The sequence below is a fragment of the Poeciliopsis prolifica genome, unplaced genomic scaffold, assembly GCF_027474105.1.
Source record: "Poeciliopsis prolifica strain line A6 unplaced genomic scaffold, Auburn_PproV2 SCAFFOLD011, whole genome shotgun sequence".
NCBI lineage: Eukaryota > Metazoa > Chordata > Actinopteri > Cyprinodontiformes > Poeciliidae > Poeciliopsis > Poeciliopsis prolifica.
In genome coordinates, this window is record NW_026562386.1 from 10,885,427 (window position 1) to 10,909,022 (window position 23,596).

General features: G+C 38.4%; 2 protein-coding genes across 5 annotated transcripts; one reads left to right on the top strand and one right to left on the bottom strand.

Annotated features, from left to right (window-relative positions):
- Positions 1–1,575: 1,575 nt before the first annotated feature.
- gjd6 (gap junction protein delta 6) lies at positions 1,576–2,754 on the bottom strand. The gene has a single exon (XM_055036358.1). It carries the CDS (start codon positions 2,752–2,754, stop codon positions 1,576–1,578), a length of 1,179 nt encoding a protein of 392 aa, XP_054892333.1.
- Positions 2,755–6,582: 3,828 nt separating this feature from the next.
- On the top strand, positions 6,583–23,528 carry pkma (pyruvate kinase M1/2a). 4 transcript variants are annotated; one of them, XM_055036361.1, is made up of 11 exons: positions 6,583–6,669; positions 13,207–13,385; positions 13,633–13,724; positions 16,359–16,490; positions 16,571–16,757; positions 16,846–17,116; positions 17,226–17,376; positions 18,216–18,368; positions 20,394–20,560; positions 22,086–22,267; positions 22,374–23,528. In XM_055036361.1, the coding sequence occupies exons 1-11, from the start codon at positions 6,626–6,628 to the stop codon at positions 22,478–22,480; spliced, it is 1,665 nt and encodes a 554-aa protein (XP_054892336.1). In that variant the 5' UTR covers positions 6,583–6,625; the 3' UTR covers positions 22,481–23,528. The 4 variants fall into 4 exon arrangements, with proteins under 4 accessions (XP_054892336.1, XP_054892337.1, XP_054892334.1 ...); XM_055036362.1 differs by lacking the exon at positions 6,583–6,669 and adding an exon at positions 7,788–7,903; XM_055036359.1 differs by lacking the exon at positions 6,583–6,669 and adding an exon at positions 9,709–10,007.
- Positions 23,529–23,596: the final 68 nt, after the last annotated feature.

Below are 23,596 nucleotides of genomic sequence, written 5' to 3' on the forward strand. Positions count from 1 at the left end.
CTTGTTCTCATTTATTTAGTTCTGGAATCTTCTTCATCATCAGACTTAGACTTAGACTTGACTTTATTGATCCCTTGGGAAGACTCCCTCAGGAAATTATAGATTCGTTGATGCATCTGCTTTCTATACTTTTCAGCCCCCCACTGACCATTACCTTGCACCTCGAGAACATTGCACAAGGTTGGGCCAAACTAAAAATTTATTTTTCACCTGTCCTCTATACTCAAATTCCTCTCGATCTTCAAGAGTCCCTTAAATTCTGTTTTTCTTGACCTCACGCTACAGTTTTTTTTCGACGGTATAGGGCTGAGATGGACCATGTGGATGCCTATCCAGTTAAGACATGGGGTTGGCTTGCACTGCCGACTATTAATTGTACCTTAAACTCCACTTCAAGTCAATGTAGATGGGCCACCATACACTACATGCACTTTTAAAAAAAACATGGCAACACACCGCACTAAATAAAGATTTGCAGCTTTTAATTCACCACAATGTTTAATAAAATCTTTTTTTTATTTTATTTTATTTATTACAGGAAGCTCTTTAAACAAGAAGCTCTTTAAACCAACTTGGTTCTATGTAAAAAAAATAATTTGAAAAAATGTTCCTTGGAACTAACCACTTCTTGTATCCCCATGGCTTGTGAAAAGCTTTTGTGAAAACTGAATACTTTTACATCAGTATGGAGTAATTTTGTTCCAGTATTTTGAGCAAAAAATGTTTTCATTCATAAAGGAAATAAGAAATAAATGGGAACAAAATGAGAAACAGAAGGTAATTCTTTACTACTTAGAAGTTGCTAGAAAACCTGATGCACTTAAAAACTCAGTATAAATTCTGACAAATGCCTCAGTTACTTTTTTAAGGTATTATTAAGCTACAAATAATTACCCTCTGATATTTTTGTACAAATCATCTATTTCTAATTTTCTCCAGATGAACAAAATATTTTCATGGCTCTGTCAAATACATGGACATTCACAGTTAAATCTCTGAGAATTAGAAACCACCATAAAAAATTATAGTGACTGCAGGAATACTAGAAATGCTACGTTTCACAAGAAATATTTTTATTAAATGGAAAATAATATTCCAATCTGAAAACACAGATGGAGAGAAAATACAAATATTAATCCAAATGATCAAGTCTCTAATATTTTCATATAATTAGTTGTGTTGTTCAAAATACAAGGACATGATCCCAAACTCATCTGAAATTAAGATATCCACTACTTAAAAGAAGACACCCTTAAGGCTGTTGGGATATTATTATCAGTCCCTCTGCTCACAAATATTGAAAAACCTGTGGATGGTCCTGCCTGGGTATACAAGCACAAAGACTCATAAAACACTAGTACCAAACATTTCACAGAAAGGTTATGCTTAATAAAACTTGCCTCACATTACAATGAGCCATACCATTAAGTTGTCATTTCAAACTGTAAAAGCTACCATAACAAGTAAAGCTAACTTTAAGTTAACTGTTGTAAATTAGCTTTCTCGCATTCCACAGCACAAGGCATTTCTGACCATTTTTGCCTGCACAAAACAACATGGTTCTTCACAGGCAGTCTATATCCAGACTTCAGCACTCCTCTGTTTGCACCTTTCAATCTCCTTCTTGCTCTTCAGAAGCTGCCTTTCATATTTATGTGAGTCAGATCGCTTTGTTTGTCCAGGCCCGACTTCTACTTCCACAACTTCACGGCTAAGTGCACAGCTCCAATCAGGCTGATGACCCACCACCAGGTCCAGAGTGGGTAGAGAGGTAGTGCTGGTCACATCCCTAAATCCAAAAGAAGATGTGAGTGAAGGGCTATCAGGTGGAAAACGTTTATATCCACCCTGGATACCTGGACAGCCACCCCAAGACTTTTTCTCTCTTAATCTCAATGCATGACGAATCTTTTTCCAACCCAAATGATTTAACTCCAGGAGGTTCAGCAAAATGCAGAAAACTCCTACACAGAACATAAAGAGGAGGAAGATGGTCTTCTCTGTGGGTCTGGATATGTAGCAGTCCACTGGTTGCCTGCATGGGGAAGAAGTGCAAAGAAATTGTACAGGTACATGGAAGCCATATAGCTTCCACTGGGCCAAGACAAAGCCAATCTCCAAGACAGCCCTCAGACAAACATGGAAAATGTAACATTTGGACAGAACTCCACCAGAAATAACTTGAGCTACCTCAATGCCCTCTCTGAAGGTGCAGGTTTGGGGATGGATCAAGTTCACAGAATTGTTTAGGTCCTTTTTCTGAATGTTCTGGGTAGTGAGGTCCTCCAGCACATCTCCCAGGCTGTGACCGAGATGTTTATGGGAATAGATTGAGCAATTGTCCGAGTCACAGCTGCAGTCGAAGGTCTCTTCTCTTTTCTCTTGCTTTACATCATTGGCTTTATGCCTTGGTCGTTTTCCCAGCATCTGAGAGCTATTCTGTGGTTGCTTGGACAGGTTATGCCATGTGTAAATGATAAAGCAAAGCGACGGAGTGGATACACTGATTATGTGAAACACCCAGAACCGAGGCTGTGAGATGGGTGCAAATGTGTCATAGCACACAGTTGAACATCCTGGCTGTAAAGTGTTACAAACAAACATTTCTTGTTCATCCGTATACACATCCTCTGTAGCAACAGCAACAATGAGCAGCCTGAAGATAACCATGACTGTGAGCCATAGGCGTCCGATCATAGTGGAGTGATGATGGACAGCATCCAGGAGACGTTTGAGCAAAGTCCACTCTGTCATGATTCCTGTGGCTGCTAGTTGCTTTGGTAAAGGAAGAGCTCCCAGGGATAGAGCAGTCTAAATTAAAATATTCCACCTCTCGTTTAGAGTTGCTGATAATGTAAAATTCCTGGTAGAGGAATTTCTTTCCCTGCTGGTCCACCTAATCTATTGGAGTTTTTCTTTTTTGTTGATCTCTTTACCTTTTGTTGTTTCTAGAAAAGACATCTGTTTAGTCCTTGATTAGTTCCTCTAACCTCAAGCACCTCCTGTCCGGAGAAAGCCTCTTCTGTCCCCTAATGTTTGCCAGCCCTCCTGGCTGCCCTGTGCACAGTGGAGCCTCTGTATTAGAACCACCCATCTTTCATAGATAAGAAATTCCACTTGACATGAGTCACTTGGCACACTCACATCTCCCTTGTAGTGAGGATCCATTTTAAAACCAAGCGACATCCCCCGTTCCTTTCTAAGAGCAGCTACTGATAATGCTGTAACAGAGCATTCTTTACTGATTAGTTCTCTAAACGCAAAGGCTCTTATAACATTGATGTACATTCCAAATAACCATGTATGCTGTCAGATTCAATCTGCACAATTTATAGCATAGGTATTCACTTGTAAGACAATTTAAAGGCAAGAATCGTAAATAATATGTTTCCACTATTGAGGGGAAATAAATTGGCTGATTAAAAAATGCTCTCACGGGAGATAGTGTTGGTGTCTGGTAGGCTTTTCTGTTTAAGAGGTTTCAATCCACTTGCCAGTCCTGCTATCTGTGTTTTAAAAAAAGTCAACTGAAAGGTCTGCTTGGCTAAATATGCGTCAAGATAAAAACACTCAGGCAAGCTGTATCAATGTCTCAAGACTAAGTTTGTGTTGTGCTTTTTATGTGAATAAAATAATTTATGTCTATTGTCTTGCAGCTGATTTGAGATTGTGTCACAGGAGTGATAGGCCCAAAAGAGAGCCACCACCATCTCTCTCCCTATTGACATCCTCCAGCTCATTCTGGCAGATTTCATGCCCAGACTAGATGGGATACATAATTTCTCCAGCGAGTTCTGGGTCTTTCTGAAAGTTTTTTTCCAGTGGGACATGCCCAGAAAACCTCCAAATTAAGAAACCCCTGGGGCCTCCAAATCACATGTACGAACTACCTCAACTGACTCTTTTCGATTTGGAAAAGTAGTAGCTGCACATAGAGCATACCCTAGAAGAGGGAGGACCTGATTCTATCTCTTATGCTGAGTCAAGCCACCATGCCAAAGAAGTACGTTTTCGACTTTAGGTGAGCATCGAACCATGAGTGGACAGGTAAATCAAGAGCTTTGCTTTTTTGCTCAGCTCTTACCCACCACAGTGCTGTGCAACCATTAATGCAGATGAAGTCCTAATCATTTGCCATTCCATCCAACGATAGGTTGTAAAGAAAACACAAATACACTAAAATACACTTCACCTTTTTTCCATCATGGACCTTTTTTCTGTCATTACCTCAGACTAAAAAGAGCTGACTCTCATTCAGGCTGCTTCAAACGCAGAAGCAAACAATTTCAGCACACACTGGAAGTCGTGACCAGAAGAAGCCTAAATATCCATGCTATATGTAAAAAGAAAAGATGACACTAGAGTGTATGGTTCCCAAACCAGACACTCCAGTCTCCATGATTACACCTTAAGCTCCACTCCATAAACACCAGAAACAGAATGACTAACAAAGGGCAGCCATGACGGAGTCCAGTGCACATTGGGAAAAGTCTTGACTTTGTGCCGAGAATGCAGACACAGCTTTTGCTTTGGGAATAAATGGATTGGATAGCCTTTAAAAGCCACCCAGATACCCAATACATCCACAGCAACCCCCACAAAATACTTCAGGCATGCATTTACAATTGACAGTCAATTGCATGATGTTGTTAACTTTGCAGCAATTCAAAATACTACGCACGCACACAAACAGAGAAATGGACAACTCCCCTTTTTCAGAAATACACCTCCAGCGGGATCTGGATCAGTTTGAGCTGCCATCTTCAGGGGGCGACTAAGGTGTTGAAAAGACAGAGCAAACATACAAAAACATAGAAGCACTAATCTAGGTGTGCTTTTCTATTGAAGCAAAGAGTAAGTAGTAGCAGTACTTCTCTAGGAGCTTCATCTAGAACAGTGGTGCCCAAAGTCGTTCCTTGAGGGCCGGCATCCTGCATGTTTAGTAGTAACAACCTTTTCAGCATGTCAATGTTCTTCTTAGGCCTTCTAATGAGCCATCATTTGATTCAGGTGCATCAAATCAGGGAGAGAACTAACACATACAGGATTCCGCTCTGTACTGGTACTGACTTTGGACGCCACTGATCCATAAGATAAACACTGTTGTAAGCCCTGAGTAAGAAGGGCTGTACCCCAAAGAGCTATTTGTGTACATAGCAAAGTTAGTCACACCCACAGCTCTTTTAGTTGGAGTCAAGGACAGAGAGGTCAATAAGTACAGAAAGATAGCCAAGTGTATCATACTTATAAAGACAACATGAAGGTATTGGCAGCAATAGCTCTGTTATTGGTACCTTCAAGCAAGATGTCACAGCTAAGAAGAATGCCATCTCTGAATTATCTTTTATGAAGACATAAAACATAAATTATGGTCATCAATAATTGTAGATAAATCATAACTGACAACTAGTACTAGGAGAAAGTTGAGAAAAGCATGTTAACATACTAAATAACAAATATAATACTGCAAAATTCTCTTTCATAATATCCATGACTGTGTGGGTCACTGCGTGCCTGTGTGAAATGATGGTCACTGAGCTTCTGAGCTAATCAGTCTTTACCCTCATTGTCTCTAGGTATCTATTTATGAACTGACAGATTAATGAACAGGTGTTAGGCCAACTGTCCACTCAGTGTGTTTGACTGTATGATCAAATGTAATTGCTTGTCTGAAATGTACTTTTGAAAAATAAAAACACCTGTCAATAGAAACACACATATTTCATTATAAATAAGGCTGTCTAATTTTCATCTGAAGAAATTGATGTTTTCCAGGTTTAGCACAATGTGACTGTCAAAATAGCAACCTTTCCCTTAGTTTGCATTTAAGAAAATAAATAAAAAGTAGCAATACTTGTATATGTGATTTAGAATCTCATGAACAAAGGTTGCATCAACCTTCCAAACTACACAGGTGTTCTGGTTCTGGTCTGCTTTGGATCCCCAGAACCAAATATGGAGAAGCAGCATTCATGTTCTATGCATCACAGATATGGAACCAACTTCAAGAAAACTGCAAAACAGATCAAACACAGAATTCCTTTAAATCAAAGCTTAAAACTGAATTACCTAATCAAAATTAAACAGAAAAATCTTTAAAACATTTGTTTTCATGGGAACATATATTTACCTTTTTTTTTCTTTTTTAATAAAATATAAAATGTAATTATCCCTAAATAAAGGCTCACAGTTCAAAGTTAGACTGAAGACTTTCACTGTACAATTTGTATGGTCTGATTGGCTTTTCAACACATAAAGTTCACTCCACTGCCTAAGTGTATTAAATTATGATTTTATTTTTCCTTGAATGTTATTGTTCCTTTGCAATTTAACTTTACTTATTCATTTATCGTTGATAGCTCTTGTACAGTCAGACCATAATATATTTAGAAGCATTAGGTATCCTAACTGCTCAACAGATTTATCTGAGCAGATTCATAGAGTGTCTCACTGTATCCTGTAGCCCAGGCGTTAGCAACACTAAATGCTGATTGACAGGCCGGAGCTTCACCAGTGGACATACTGATTTTTTTTTTCCCTCACTTGTGAAGGTGTGTCCACTCCCTTCAACACTGTAGTGTTGTTCATACACTCAGAGGCTGTCAGCAGCCAGTTAGTTAACAACATGGGCAGCGGGAGTAGCAGCGCTACCAGTGCATCTGCTAACAGGTAGGAACTAAGCCAAATAGATGGAGAAGTCCTTTACTAAACTTTGTCAGTTTATCAGATATAAATTCACCATTTTATCAGCTTGAAGGTAAATGTGACATTTGCCAAGCACCGTTGCCTAGTAGTTTGAAATTGATTCAGCTGATTATTTTTCTAGATGGAATGGGTAGACATGTGGCAGAGATTTATTTGGAATAGCTGATTAAGAGGTAAGATAATTAAATACAATGGGAATAGCTCCACAAAAACTATTTTACACATATAAAAGAAATATGTATACTCTTTAATTTTGGTTTACAATTATAAATAAGTGATGATGAATTTGATATTAGCATTATTATGTTGTGCACAGATATATAATGTTTTCTGTTCAGCACAAAATATTTGATCAACTAAATTGACAAAGATTTAATGACTGACTGCAGCAAAAGATTCCACTTAAACTTAAACACAAAATCATAAGTGAAATCCCAGTCATGTCGTATAATTATCCATCGCTAGATGGCGACGCAGCACCACATTGAAGCAACCAGTAATTTACCCCCTTCAGCTCTTCGCTGAATGTAAATCAGAAGAGATGGCACTTATAGCTAACAATTAGTAAATATTTTTTTCCATGTTTTAGAAACTAAATGTAGGGGGGAAATGGTTAGAAAACTCCCAAACAGCTACATGATACTGAAGCATGTCAAGATTGGATGTCTGTTAATGGTTTTGTCTCCCACTATTAGTGCTTAATTACAAAAATTAAAGGGAAAAGGTCAGTAAAAGTATTGGATACCCATGTTGCATACTAATCCGTATGACACAGACCGACTGCCTTCCTGAATGCCTTCCTGAATGCGGTCACATGCTCTACTTTATGCTCTTGTGATGCTTTCACGCTTTCTCATTGGCTCTCTAACTTTACTTATCACTCCTATCATGTATTGGCATATCCTTCCGCCACGTTCCTTGCGTTTTATAAATACCCATCTTACCATCAGAGTCAGTATTTACATAAATATGCATTTTTCTGCTTTGGTTTCCTTAATGCTTGCCCCTGGTAAAGTTATCTAACGAGATCGCCCGCTTTTGCTTCTCCCTTTTTTTCCATTAACGATTTGTCGGATGGATATGAGCATCCCTAGAAAGTAGTCCCATGCAGTGAGGAAATATCAGGGTAGATCACCTTGAAGCTGGTCTCAGACTGCCAGCAGTCGCATCGCAGCAGACATCACCTACCAGAGTTCAGGTGGGTACTTTCAGCAGGGCTTTAAGTTCTTTCTTTTTTTTTTTTAAACAGTTTCGACATTTGAAAGCTTCTCTTAAGCATTTATCCTCTCGTTTTTTCAGTAGCCTCATATGTTTTGTTGACTAATTCCATCACGTTTAGGTCAGTAATTGATGTCAGTAACTTTACTCTATTGCCTCATGCAACTCGATACAGTACATCTGAAAGAGTCAAAAAAGCAGTATCTCAAATTAGATACGAGTTTTAAGTCCAACTATGTCAGTATTGAATATTAAAATTCAGTGTGTGGACAAAAAACATTTCCCTCTCGAATACTGGACATCTCTTTATATTTGGCCACCCGGTGCCTCGCTTACGTTATGAACTTATGCTGTATTACTCCGTAGTTTTGTATAGAACATTTTAAAGCGTTAATTTAACGTGATGCGTCAAGTCTTAGCCGGGGTAGATTCGCTTCCTGTTGCCTCCTACTGTGGGTGGGGCTCCTCCGGTGTCTTCGCCTCCCATTGGTCAGTTCGAGTGATGTCTGCAGATCAGGAAAATGTGACGCAGGATGGGAGAACGTGACCTTTGCCGCATCGTCTGTAATTTGGCAAAAGCTCTTATTTTACACCGAGACACTGTGTATTTCTGTATATAAATGTATACAAATGAAGCTTAATCAGTCCTTGGTTCTGTAGTGTTTGAGTCCCTGAACACTTTCTTCTTTTGCTTAGACAATTTTCTTAATTGTCTAGAACCATGAAACCAGTATTGGAAAAATTCTGGCATGTAAATGTAGTCTGAAAAGTGTCTTTTATGCTGCAACTGGGCTGCAGTAGCTTTATGTAGTGAATCGTGAAAAAAGGGATTATTGACATTGAATATAGGTGACTGAGGGCAAGTCTCACCTTGCCTGAGTAGGTGAGACTTGCCTTAGAATGTGATCTGTTCTAGACAGAATTAGACAATTATTAAAGAAGGGCCATAACCTTAATTTATATGGACCCCTGATCAGATGCATCCAAAGTGGTAGAGACCACTCACATGTGTTTTTGTATGTTGCAAGAAATAATAATGTGTGCAAACACAAGCAGGTTTTGTCCTGTTTAATGTTGTCTTTACTTTCAAAAGGCCAAGGTGAGTTTCCATGTCTGGGTTGTCAGAAATTCATGGCCTCTTTAAGAAGTGATTTCATAAAAACAGATGCATCAGATACCATTATGCATGTACCATTACTGGTAGTGTCTACACATTAAGAAATCTGAATTGTTTTGCCTTTTTATGAACTATATCAAAGTTATGAACTCCCACAGTTTTCAACCAGCAACACATGCTTTGCACAGTTGAGTTCAACAAAATAAGGTGACAATGAATGAAGATTTTGTTAATTGCAGTAATAATAAAAAAAATGATATTAGCAAAGTCTTTATGATGTACTGTTTTGGCAAAATGTTTTAGCTGCAGGAGATCTGACAGTCGGTGTAGAAGGTCAGGCATATCACAGCTGGTCCTGCTCCCATGTGCAGGCATTTTATCTTTAATACGACTTCACTCTAAAACTAATGGGTATTCCTTTACCTCTTCTGAGCATTCTCATTCTGAGGATTCAGAGAACTTAACTTTTATATTTGCATTCCACTTTAGGTACAGATTCATGGAACCCACAGCATTCCTGAGAGCTGTGAGACTGTTCAGGCATAGTTTACAATCATCAGAATGAATGTATATTGTAACACACCGGCTTTCTAGGCTGTGTGTTATAATTAGCCCACATTCTGTTTTTAGCCTAGGGTCTGTGAGACCCACGCTAGCATTAGCATCGGTTAGACACTGTTCTGATGTGCTCTGGTGGGATTCTCGTGTCCATCCGCTGGTTCAGTTTAGGGCGATTGGCCAGTTGCAGCAGGTGCTCTTCGTGTTCTTTATCCCCATTGAATGGATTTAAACCTGAGCTCCTAAAAGTGTTACACGCATGCACACACACTGCAGCGGTCAACTCTGCTTTTGTGAGGCACGGCTTGCTCACTGGCATTGGACTTTCCAGCACACTGGGGGTACTCTGGAGGTCCTTGCTTGTAAAGGGCTTGGTTGTCCCCAGGAAATACCAGCGGATCTACTGGGGGTATGTAGTGCAAACTATACATGCTACCTAGGTTTAGGAACCGTGAACCATTGAAGACGCTGCTGTCCTTGAGAGCTAACTTGGATTAGCTTCATGTTACATCATATCCATAGTGGATGATGGGGAATGTCACGTCGCACTGACAGCCATGCTTCTGTTGCTGCTGATTACTATATAGGGATATTTCACATCTAAATGACCAAGATATGAGATTTGTTATCTGAAAAGCATGAGATGGTGACACAATTTTTATGGTTGTGTTGAAAAGGGATTGGAAGGGATTAATAAGTAGTGAACTTCTGAAGTTGTTCTGCTACTGCAGTGCTGGTTTATTGTGATGCCTACAGACTGTGCTGGGGTAAAGACTTTTCTTTATTTTATTTTTTTTCCAAAACTGGTATTGGTAAGCTGAGTTAGGCTGGAAGAACTGCAACTGTCATCAGGGTGGTTTCCATTGTTTTGTTTTGTGTTTTCTTCAAGGTATTATAACGTTATGGAAGATATTCAGGCATATTCTCAAGATTCTTTAAATAAGGTTGTACTGTTTTAATCTTTTTGTTCTTTCTGCTAAAGTAAAAAAAAAAACTGCATAAAAGTACATGCTGTAGATTGATGCATTTAAAAGCAGAAAAAGTGGGATTTCTTGGTTTTGAATATGGCAAAATTTCTGATTATTTTTGTGATCACTAGTCAGAGCTGATCAATGATAAATCAGCTCTGGGAAATGTCAATCCCTAATCTATTAATTACTGTCTCTGTAAAGCTGTGTAGACTAGTATGTTTGGTTAGCTGTTTCATAGCTTCAGAGGAGCAAGTTTGAAAGCTTTTTATCAAATTTGTAGCTTTTATGTTGCAGCTGTTAATTCGTAGATCACCGTGTACAGAGATTTCTCAAACTTGCTTACATTGTTTTCGGATACAGCATTGGAAATCATTTTGTGTGTATTGCCTTTGTAATTATATGAAATGTTAAAATTATATCACAAACATGAAAATGCACCAAACAACTATCACTTCACATCGACCAGTTAAATGTGCTATGATCAATAACTTAAAATGCTCCAAGTGAATATTTGATAAATGTAGGCTACACTAAACTGCAGTGGGTCATTAAAAAGGCTGCTATAAAAAGCACATGGTGGAGTGCTGCTTTTTCTTTCATGTCTGCCCCCCTCTTTTTGAGAATGTGGTTTTACCCAGTCACAGAGGTTGTAGGGGGATGTGACTGCACTCACGTACTGCCTTTGTCTGAGCCATTCATGGAAATGTTGCATCACAAGCCAGTAGTGTTGGTATAGCACCTCATCCCCTGTCTTGATTCATCTGATGAGCAAGAGGAAGTTAAACCTTTGGTGTAAGATTTTCCTCTCGGAGGCTTTTGTTTGTTTTTGCACTACCTCCTAAAAATTGACTTCTAGCTACCACGTTTGCATACTGTAGTGTTGAGGCAGGTAAGTTACTGAGTAAAACTGATTTAAAGTTTAATTGACATTGGAAAAGGAAGCAATTTTCTCTTTGTGGCACATGTTGATGGATGCCACTAACCATCTGATGTTGATCTGATTATGGTTCTGATTATGAGGACCAGCAAAAACCAGATGAAGGGATTGTTGCCTGAAGAAGCACTTTTTCTGTTTGTTGTTCACCAAACGAGAGTGGATTGCATGCATAATTTAGAAATGAAGAAACTCAAGCTTTCCATTGGCTGCCATAGAGGGCGAAGGAAAAGTTGGTATCAGGGAGGTAACACACCAATGATGATATTGTTGACGTGTATACCTAAAATTCTACCATTTCTATTATGTTAAATGTTGTATTCAAGTAGCTATGGGGAGATAATATTTTAAGAAAATTAATTTTACAAATGCTGGTTTTTTATTTTATTTTTCTACTCTAATTTACTGACTTTTCATAATACAGTATTTTTATAAATTTTGTAACTTTTTTTTATTTACTAAAATATGATGCAGTACAGATTCACATGGCCTCAAGTGCAATACTGGCCTTGAATGACATTTGGTTTTGGAAAGTCTTTCTCATGGTGAGTGAAGTGGTTCATCATATAGCTGTCAGCCTAACACTGGCTGGTTAGTGAAGCAAATCTGAACTGGTGGGCTGTTTTAGCAGTTATATAACCACAATATTTGGAGGGGGAATGCATTCCTCATTCACATACAATACTATTGCACTGTGTTTAAATAGTCCTTGCCTGTTAGTTTAAATTTGTCTTTATTTTTCCTTTCTTTCTTTCTTTCTCTCTTTCTTTCTTTCTTTCTTTTTTTCTTTAAATAAAAAAGAAGAAATGAGTCTTTATGAGATGGATTCAGGAGGCTCATTAGAATGTGACTAACAGATTGAAGGGGGGTGGAGGTTGTGGGCAACTGTTGGGGTTTTATATAACCTCATTTCTGGGCTGCATTAAGTATCTTTCTTTAAACTAGGAAATTCCACAGTTGTAGTTTTATGACTGTGTTGTTCATTGCCACAGATGAATCAGAAGGGTTGATGGCTGGGTGTGGACAAGGTCTAAAATGTGGTGCAGAGGACCAGAGTACTATTTTGTGTGGGGTATTAGTCTTGCCATTTCAGAGATCAACAGAGCAGTCCAGAAATGGTTGGGAGTGTGTCTACTGTTCATTTTGTTCACTGCTTGTGCAACCCAAAAACTAAGAGGAACTAAAGAAAAACCAGTCTTGCGTAAAAACTTGTGTTCACAATAAAATGTATTTGCACAGAATTGCACTGTATGCATTTCATAAGTCTAATCTTAAATTTCTACCTTTTTTCTCTTCAACTTTCACGACTGAGATAACAAAATATGGACAATAAAAATGTTTCTTTGGGAGTTTAGGACCTTGATTGTGTCTAGGTTTAATTTTTTTTTCCTGAGATGGTTGTTCTCTGTTGGCTTCTGGTAGTATCCAAACTTCTCCTGACCTTTATGTACTACTAGAACACAAAGCAAAACAAAATCAGTTTCTACCTGCATTATTAACAAGAGTACAGAAAATTTAGATTTCCCCCCCGCCCCCCATCTATTAAGTGGCTGGTAATTTGCTCACACTTTCTATTTTGTAAAACTTTAAAAAACTTTTACAAAATAGCTTGGTGAATGTGGCAAAAAGTTACCACACTCACCATGCTGTTATGTTTGAGAATCTTTCTTCTTTCTCCCTTTTTATTTTCTTTCTGCATGCAGTACTTGTCCAACTGTAAAAGGGATCGTCATGCCTCTGCCAAAAGACATGGGCTCTGCCTTCATCCAGACACAGCAACTCAACGCTGCCATGGCCGACACTTTCCTGGAACACATGTGCCTGTTGGACATCGACTCCGAACCCACCACAGCCCGCAACACTGGCATCATCTGCACCATCGGTTAGTCGATTCGTTTCAGTTGCATTGCCTTAAATCAAATTTTAATAGTTTTTCTGTTAAAATATTATGGTGAAACAAAATGGCTGTAGACAAACCTTAATCACTCTTTGGTTTCTTCTTGATGTGCTCATGGAAGTGTAACATTTGAAAAACTCAGTGATGAGATTACAATAAAGCTCAAGATTTTAAATGTTGTCCAATGTGTAAAAAAAAATGATAATAATAATAAAACTTCTTCGCTTTGCAGGACCAGCATCCCGATCTGTGGACATGCTAAAGGAGATGATCAAGTCAGGAATGAACATTGCTCGTTTGAACTTTTCCCATGGTACACATGAGGTTGGTCCTTTTTTCTAAAAAATGTGGTTTAATTTACTTTATAAATCTAATCACACACAGTTCTCTGCTTTATCTAAACTGGTATGTTTAGTTTAGAGGTAATATTTGTCATCATTTGCAGTTTCCTGCTATTGTGAAATTCGACGCTGGTAGTGAATTATCACGTATTGCGAAATAAACTGTTCTAGACTGGGATCCTACTAAGCAATCACAAAATGGTTTAATGAACAGAAGAAATAGTTTATTGCTAAGTAATCCCACCTTTTTATTTCAATTCTTCATAAATATTTTTGAAATATCTGTCTTAAGTGATGGGGAGATTTCAAAAATTGTAGCTGAATTATGCGTCTATTTTAGACACAAAGGGACACATGACCTTAACAAAGGCTTACATTTTCTTGATAACAGGAACAAAGGCATTTTGAAATCAACTTGATGCAACAAATACTCATGAAACTTGACCAGCAAACTTGAATCAAATCGAGTAAGAGAAGAACTGATTACCCCAAACTTCTTAGTAATAAAACAGCCAGTTGACATAAACACAACCTTGTGCACAATTTGCTCCCCATTTCCCTTTCTTCGAAGGGCATTTGAAGAAGCTTACCCTGAAGGCATCATGTTTAATCTGTTTTTAAACCATTGATTAAATACTTTGTTTGCTCTTTGCTAACTAAAAGTAACACTTTTGTTATGCACGCATTCCTTGTTATTTGAAGCAACTGCTTTTTTTTTTACCTTTTTTTCCCCCTCTTTTTAATTCTCTTGTCTTTAACTGCAGGCTTTGTGGTAACAGGCAAGGCCACACTTAGTGTTTTGAGCTATGATGTTTTTTTTTTTCCAGTCTCAAACTTCAATTAGCTTTAAAGGGAAAATGTCTGCACAAATTAAACTTTATTTAGAGATTGATAGTTCACACTAAAGTTTGCTTGAATAAATCTCAAATTTTATTTCAATGCAACCGACGAACACATTGGCAACGACAAAAAACAACTAAATTGTGCCAATAAAGTTAAAGAATGGTCTCAGGCTATAGGCAGGAAATGTAATTGTGGTAGTGCTCATCATTACTTGTAATCACAACAAATGTTATTTAAGATCAAATGGAAAAGACCAAGAATAATCACTTCAAATGTAATTATTTGCCAGATGCAGTTACTGAAAGCTCAGGTTACAGAGGTAGACAGTGGACAGCTGTCTTTAAAGCCATAAACGCTGCACTATCTGTTAATTAATCCCCCTAATGGTTGTAAAACACAACTACTGTGTCTCTTTCCTTCCCACTTTCCCATAGCTTGGTTGAGAGTCACAGTGGGTGTCATTCTAACTGAAACATTTTATAGACCGGTGTGATTATTATTTTTTTTTTTTTGGGATTGTTTGTGAAGTCTTTTTGAAATAAAATAAAACATAACTAGAATATGTGCTGTCTGATTTCTGAATTAGACAGCACATATGCATCAGGATATTCTTTTTAGAAAAGGCCACACCTCTTCAAAAGTCGTATTAAAAAAGGACATGAGGCAGCAGGCCTGGCCCTGAAACTGGTAATTATGTCATAAAATCCATTTGTGGTCAAGGACAGCTGCTGAAGACTGTTTGATTTAACTTCTTATACCCAGAAATTTTAACATCCTAATAAATGTAGTGATATTACACATATTTGTGATGCTTTCCAAAGGTTTCTAGAATGTTTGTTTTAAATATTCTTTTGTCACATGAAGGAAAAATTCCGATCTTTACAGTGCTCCCATTACTGAGCTACTTTATGGTTGTGTGAGTTGCCAAACACACCTTGTACTTTTATTGCACCTGGCGTGATTTTTCTGTATCAGTTAAAATGACAGCTAGTAACAGTACAGGTCCATCTAGGTAAATTAGAAAATCACCAAGCAATTTATTCAGCAAGTTGAATTAAGGTGAAACTCATAACATCTGCATTAAGAAATGTTATATTACCATTTGTTAAATGGAGCAATCTATTCATATCATGCTTTTCAGTTAATTTGTTTTGATTATGTTTTATGTTTAAAAGAAACAAAGAAATTTACACAAAGCAAATAAAAGATTCTTAAAATGAAAATTTGAATAGTAAATAATGTATAGTATTCTCACTCTTACTTTTCAAAGTTTACTCTGGAGCTCAAACAATTTGGATTGCCTGCCTCTTTACCTTCAGATGCTGTGACATGGATTCCCAAATAAGTGATAAATATTTGAATCTGGAAGAGAATTTATGCCACTGAGAAACTTTGTCTTAATTTTGGAAGACCCTAAAAGCAAGAATGTCTTTTATATCTGTGTATGCTGGCTCTTGAACCATTAACTCAAGTAAAACCATATCTTCCCTTTCATAGACCTTGAGAAGGTTATTCATGCTTTTATTACCTCATGTTTCCTATTGTAATTCTTTACATGCTGGGCTAGAACAATTATTCCTGCGGCGTTTGCAAATGGTTCAGGGCACCACAACTCATATTTTTACTGCTACAAAAAAGAATGAATGTGCATCTTGTTGTAAAATTCCTTTTTTATTTGATTCGGTTTTGGCTTGATTGTTTAAACCTGTTGAAGTTTTTAAATGGGCTAGTCCCATCTTGTCTACATAATCTCCTTCTTTTTTTTTTTCTACAGTACCATGCAGAGACTATCAAGAATGTGCGGGAGGCGTGTGAGAGCTTCGAGCCAGGCAGTATCCATTACAGACCCATCGGTGTTGCCCTGGACACCAAGGGCCCTGAGATCAGGACAGGCCTTATTAAAGGAGTGAGTTTAGCATTAATCCTCAAACCATAACATTTATATTTTACTCCAATTTGATATGAAGTGAATGCATTTGTATTCAGAGTGGCACAGCTGAGGTTGAGCTGAAGAAGGGCAACATGATCAAGGTTACCTTAGACGATACCTACCAGGACAACTGCAGTGATGAGATCCTCTGGCTGGACTATAAGAACATCACCAAAGTGGTAGAAGTTGGCAGCAAGGTCTACATCGACGATGGGCTCATCTCTCTGCAGGTCAAGGAGATTGGTGAGTAGACCAGTGTCGCACATTAAGGTTCCTTTTGTGAGTTCTTACAGTAGTTAAAACTGCTGTTGTGTCCATTTTTGTTCTCCAGGCAGTAATTACCTCATGTGTGAGATTGAAAACGGAGGCACTCTGGGCAGCAAGAAGGGGGTGAACCTTCCTGGCGCTGCCGTCGACTTGCCTGCCGTTTCAGAGAAAGACATCCAGGATTTGCAGTTTGGTGTGGCGCAGGGAGTCGACATGGTGTTTGCCTCTTTCATCCGCAAAGCAGATGATGTACATGCTGTCAGAGCTGTGCTTGGAGAGAAGGGCAAAAACATCAAGATCATCAGCAAACTGGAGAACCATGAGGGTGTACGCAGGTGTGTATGGTACTGACGAGATGACTGGAGGTTCTTTTTATGGATGATGGGCTTGGTCATATACTGTATTTGATTGAGAGCTTTGATTATATGTTGTGTGTGTTTGCAGATTTGATGAGATCATGGAGGCTAGTGATGGTATCATGGTTGCACGTGGTGACCTGGGTATTGAGATCCCCACAGAAAAGGTCTTTTTAGCTCAAAAGATGATGATCGGTCGCTGCAACAGAGCTGGAAAGCCCATCACATGTGCAACCCAGGTTAGTTTATAGAGCAGGAAGGCTGATTCTTATGAACACTGAAGGTGATGAATTTCTTTAACAAAGGTATTCTGACAGTAATGTATTGCAGGATTTCACAAAATGATATTCAGCTCAAGACAGCGCTAAAATACACTTGCATACAGATTTTGGTCAGTGACATCAGCATAAAATTTGCCCTGATCCACTGGTATTAATAAATATTGCATGTAGGCACATGTCAGTGTTGGTTTCAGATTTTAACCTCAAGTACAAATCCCACATTTTAAAATCCCAGTAAAGTGACATGATCTAATTGTTCTTATTGAAACAAAATTATCTATTCTGTTGCTAAAATATTATCACACTGGTTATCAGTTATGATTCATAGCCTTTGATTATAGACTGGAGCAAAGCATTTTAATAAAGAACTGCTAAACTTAGTAGTAATTCCTCAAGTCTTCATTGTGTGAAATTGTATAAATGTTTTGTCTTTCACAGTCTTTTTGGAATATCATAAATAATCTGGTTTTAAAACTGGATTGCTTTAATAGTGGCAGGAGGTCATTCTTCAGTTTCTGCATCATTGTTGTAGTATGAAGGTCAGTTATGGTGGATTTTAATTTTTTTTATTTTTAAGACCTTGTTGTAAATTGATCAACTCCACAGAACTTTGATAAATTGTCTTAAATCACCAGAGCCATATATGTGTGAAAGGTGGGACGAGTAGCTTTTATCTTTGAGAAAATGCAACAAAAATCAAAGTTTCATTTAAAGGTTTGACCTCTAGGTTGAAGGAAGATATTTTCAGGTGTAAATGTGTGCCAATATGCTGAGTTGAATCTCGCTAAACCATTTAGATGTTGGAGAGCATGATCAAGAAGCCTAGACCAACCCGTGCTGAGGGCAGCGACGTTGCCAACGCCGTCCTGGACGGAGCCGATTGTATCATGCTGAGCGGAGAGACTGCCAAGGGAGATTACCCCCTGGAGGCAGTGCGCACACAGCACATGGTGAGTCCAGCTACATTTAAAAAAGCAGAATCTTCAAACTTGATGAGCATATATCATTAATTATTCTACAAACTTTCAAAATTTGTAATTGTGAAATTTAATTTAAAATATAAATTACAATTGTGCCACAAATCAGCTGCTTTTCCAAGAATCAACTTTTGTCTGTATGTTTTGCCTTGTTTTCATGTCAGCATGTACACTGCCTGTCCAAAAAAATGTCACTATTTGGATTTGACAAGTAGGCAATTACTGCCTTGATTATTAAGTTATTTAACCGTAACAGATGTAGTCGCTTCTCATTTCTTAAACAACTGTATTGAAGTCAAACTAGCAACATTAGAACGCGTGCAATGCAAAAAGAACTCAAGTGATTGGAGCTAAATAGCAGCACAGAGAAAATCACTCAGGCTCATCAATTAAAAAAAGCTAAGTTTTGCTTGGAAGGATGAAGACTGGACTCAGTTTTACCCTGTTCCAGAAAGAGAGTTGCATTAGTGAAAGGATCATAAGTGTTTGAGGGAAGGGTTTGTTGCGCTAAGAATGTCAAATAACCTGCATATAACAAATAACCAAGTTATTTTGTCAATTAAATTTTTCCTTTAATCGCATGGGTATATTCCAAAATGACTGTCAGGACTATTCTCATTCAGTTCATGCATGGATTGACCATCACAAATCCAGATCTTAACACTATTGAGTGTCATTCAGCAACCGGACTCCCATCATCTTTACAACATGCTGGCAAAAAATGTTTATGCAACTCTGGATACCTAGAAAGGTGACATTGCAGAGTATTAAAAACGATGCTACAGAAGTGCTGTAACCAAGGCTAAAGAATGTCTAATGAAATGGTGTGTGTATTTTTGGGGGTAGGCAGTGTACATACTTGCAACTTTATTTTCTGTGACCATCTACTGAAACATTGACTTTCAATTTACAAATTCTATATTTTTTGATCGCTACAGTTATCTTAAGGGCGTTTAGGAGCTGTAAGCACATGGACTGCTGCATAATGTTCACAATGTGCACGTGGTTATTAATTACTTAAATAGCATGTTGGAAGCTTTTTTTTTTTTTTTTTCTCAAAGCCACAATGAATGGCAGCTGCTGCACCTCTTTATCTAACAAATTCACTGCACATCATATTCTGTACTGCTTATTTCTCTGCAGTCAAGTTTCCAAATTTATTATTTTTCTTAAAAAAATTATTGGACCTGACTGCATCCCAAGGTCAAAGGATCATAAGTGTCAGGATTCTGAATTTATCTGATGTTGCTTCAAAGTTGCATTTCTGTTTCTCAGTTAGGGAGAGATAAAAAAAAAAAAAAGATTCAAATACCATACCATCAATGGTAATTTAGAAATATCTCAGTTTATCACTTGCCTGGAGTGACAAAGAATTGATCCCATCTTGCCTGTCCTTCCCTCCTGATGCCATATTGGCTCGCTGCTGCTATTCCTAGCTACAGTGCAGATGTCTTTGTGACTCAGCAGATGCAGTCCTCCTGTTGCACTGAGAGTGTATCGAATGTCTCTGAATCTGGAGTAAATGCCCATCTTCATCAGTAGCTGCACAGAAACACAAACTAATTTAGACTAACCTCTAAAAGCCTTCTGATGTTTTCCTGGCTGATTTTTAAAGTGTCTTGGTTTCATTTTGCATCTTTGTGTCAACCTGTCTATTTTAGAAATTAATAATTCACTGCCTCATTTGACATCTATTTTTTTTTTCATTTATATTTCTACTATTTTAGTTGTGTGAGGATCTTAAACATCACATTTAATATAATCTGACAGTTTCAACAGTATTTTTCCGTGTCTCCTCTCACACTAATTGCACACCTAAACTGTCTTGTTAACTATCTGGATTTCTTCTGTCCATTCCTTTTCCTTTTTTATGTCCTCTTAACCTTGTCAATTTGTTTCCCATGTCTTATCTCCTTTTCCCCCCCTCATTTCTTTTCCATCTGTTTGTGCGACTGGTGTTGGAATGCCTTTACTCGATGCATCTTGCCCTTGTGCCAGATTGCTCGTGAAGCAGAGGCAGCCATGTTCCACCGGCAGGTGTTTGAGGACCTGCGTCGTTCTACGCCGCACTGCAACGACCCGGCTGAGGCCATTGCAATCGGCGCTGTCGAGGCCTCCTTTAAGAGCTTAGCCTCTGCGATCATTGTACTCACAGGCTCTGGAAGGTAGGCCGGTTATCTGGCTCCGACATCCTCTGGATGTCTGATGGAAACTTGAACAGACAGAGAGGGAGAGTAGGGCGAGGCAGGCATTGATAAAGTAACTGAGAGACCTGGCAAAAGCTCAACTAGACTGACAAAGTATAGCTGATGAGATAATTCACAAAGTTCTGCTATTGGGAGCAAAATGTTCCCACATTTAATTGTGATGTTTTTTTGAAACTTCCCCAATTTATTTTCTGAATCTCTCCTTATTCAGCATAGTCTAGTCCTGTTTTTGCCAGTCATTCAGTGGTGTGAGTGCCTTGATGTGTTTGTAGTGGAGTGTGTTTGAGAGTAACCTTCCATTCGGGACTTAGATAGCACGGGAGGCAGAAGCAGCCACCTTCCACAGACAGCTGTTTGAGGAGCTGAGGAGAAGTACCCATCTGACCAGAGACCCCTCAGAGGCTGTAGCAGTTGGAGCTGTTGAAGCATCCTTCAAATGCTGTGCTAGTGCCATCATTATTCTCACTAAGACTGGAAGGTAAGAAAGTGAGGGATGCAGTCTGAAAATATTCCTGAAGGTAAGATCTAATTACCCAGGCTCGTAACTCTCCCACATATAATATTACAAATCTTTAATTTTGCATGTGTGTGGTGATGTGTGTGGGTATTAAGGGCAGAGAATAAGAGTGAGAGCGGGAATGACGTTAGCCAAATCAAGGGGTCTTGTCTGTTTATCATTCACAAATGGCTGTACTGGCTCAAAATGCAAGTTAATTGTCTCTCCAAATCTTATAAGTGACTGCAAAACTAAAATTTGATCAAATTTTGATCAACATTGTTTTACACAGGAAATGCCCATCTAGGAAATGTCAAATAATTGAGCTCTGTGTCATAGTAAAAAGCAAATATAACTAATTATATTTGATAATTGGAGGTTGAACTAACAAGATGGTCCTCAAATTGCAATATTATAAACTTAAGTACATTTTATTGTGAGGACGATCCATTCATATATGGAACATTTCTTATAGCTTTTTTTTTTTTTTAGAAGCTATAAAAAAAGCTATCGGTCCCTCAGGGATCTGAAGTGTTTTCAGATCCCTAAGGGTAAAGTCAACATTTTAACACCTGGATACAACTGCTGTGAAGGACGAAGGCTGATTTTGGCTATAAAAATCAGCCACCTTGCTATAAACGTTGAGTTAACTATTAGCTCTTGGTCAAAGTGTTATGACATATGAAACCTTACTTTAGCTGAAGCTTTTCTGAAATAAAATTATGAAACAGAATGATGGCCAAATTTTATTTAACTTGCATCCTATGTCCATGTTGTTGCTATTAACATGCAGTATTGTAAAGTTTCAGTTTCATAATCTGTACTCTTAATTGTAGACTATTCAATTTACATAGGGGGTCAACTTTTTGTTGCATCAGATGTTTTATATGGAAAAATTGGCATGATAAGAGCAAATCTGCTGAAGTTACTGTAATTTTTTTCCCTTCCTCAGTTCTCAGCTTCCCATGTATGCATGTGTGTCTGCAGGTCTGCTCACCTGCTCTCCAGGTACAGGCCTCGTGCTCCCATCCTCGCTGTGACCCGTAACGCCCAGACGGCTCGTCAGGCCCATCTGTACCGCGGGATCTTCCCTGTCCTCTACACCAAGCCCCCTCACGATGTGTGGGCAGAGGATGTTGACATGCGTGTCAACTTTGCAATGGAAATGGGTGAGCAGCTACTTTTAATGTTCCAACTTAATTAAATTGAGCAGCATATCTGAATTTGTTTCCATTCTTTTACTAAAAATGTTTTATCTTTATTTTTTTTCTTCAGGCAAGGCCAGAGGATTCTTCAAAGACGGTGACGTTGTCATCATCCTGACTGGCTGGCGTCCTGGCTCCGGTTACACCAACACCATGCGTGTGGTCCTGGTGGCTTGAGCAGCCAACGCAACTGCTCTGCACCTACCCTTCACGTTTATCTGTCTTTCATTTTCATCATCCCAATGACTCACTCCTATGAACACTTAGATGTTTAGCTTTTAGGTTCTCATACAAATAATTAATCAGAAGACGACCCTTATGACCGAGCAGATGCTTGGATGGGAGCAGTTTTCTTCCAGACAATTCCAAATCACGTTATCATTCCTTGAACATTTGTTTTTTTGTCAAACCAGTTGTCAGGACTTCAGATTATTGCACCCCAAGTGAAAACAGCTATATTTATTCGCTCCGACACTTGTAATATTAAATATGAAAGCCTATGAATGGAAGCGTCTGTGTGCGTGTGTGTGTGTGCCTGCATGTCTGCCTCCTTTTTGGGTATTGATGGTTTTGGAGCCGACTAATGTTAAAGAGCGCCTTGTTGAACTGTAAAGAACAAACTAATGGCAAACAAAGATCTCGACTCCATGACTCCTCTAAACAGACGTTTGTGTAGTGCTCTCAGTATGAAGTGTCCTCTCTTATAAACCAGCTTCCCTTGTGTTTCAGTGTATCTGTTAGTGTTGCACTCCTTACCTTCTCCAGACACTGTTACATTCTAAATTGTACTTAACTTTTGTGAAAGGTAAACTTCTTTATTTTGTTGTTTTTGGAACATTCAAATCTGCTTATATTTTGTCTGACGAGAGAAAAAAGTTTGGGTGTCCAATCCAGAGGAGGTAATGTTTTGTGGTGTTAGATGTATCACAAAGCCTTTACATTTCTTTGCATTCAGATAATATCCAAGGGGGAAAACTGTAAACATTTGATTTGGATCATGAGATCAGAACTGGACTCATGAGATCAGAACTCATGTTTCAGAGCTCTCTCATCGTCTTCTCTGTTGGTGATCCACCGTAGCTGTCCTGCTCCTCTAACATGCTTTTGATTGTAATGCTAGAGACTAAGAACTAACAATGTAAAGGGGGATTATGATGTTTAGCTGGTGTACTGAGATGTCTCAAACTGCAGTTCTATCAATAAAGTGAGCACCTATTAGAAGTTATCTGGCCTTTTGTTTTTGGAATAACTTAATAGGAACAGAACTGAAAGTAAACTCAAAGGAATATTTAC

Excerpts from the sequence above, each read along its gene's own strand:
- gjd6 (XM_055036358.1), bottom strand. The coding sequence starts at position 2,754 with ATGACAGAGTGGACTTTGCTCAAACGTCTCCTGGATGCTGTCCATCAT.
- pkma (XM_055036359.1), top strand. The coding sequence starts at position 9,724 with ATGTGCTCTGGTGGGATTCTCGTGTCCATCCGCTGGTTCAGTTTAGGG. Across the intron at positions 16,758-16,845 it reads TCTGCAGGTCAAGGAGATTG|GCAGTAATTACCTCATGTGT; the intron begins GTGAGTAGACCA and ends TTTGTTCTCCAG. Across the intron at positions 17,377-18,215 it reads CCATCACATGTGCAACCCAG|ATGTTGGAGAGCATGATCAA; the intron begins GTTAGTTTATAG and ends TAAACCATTTAG.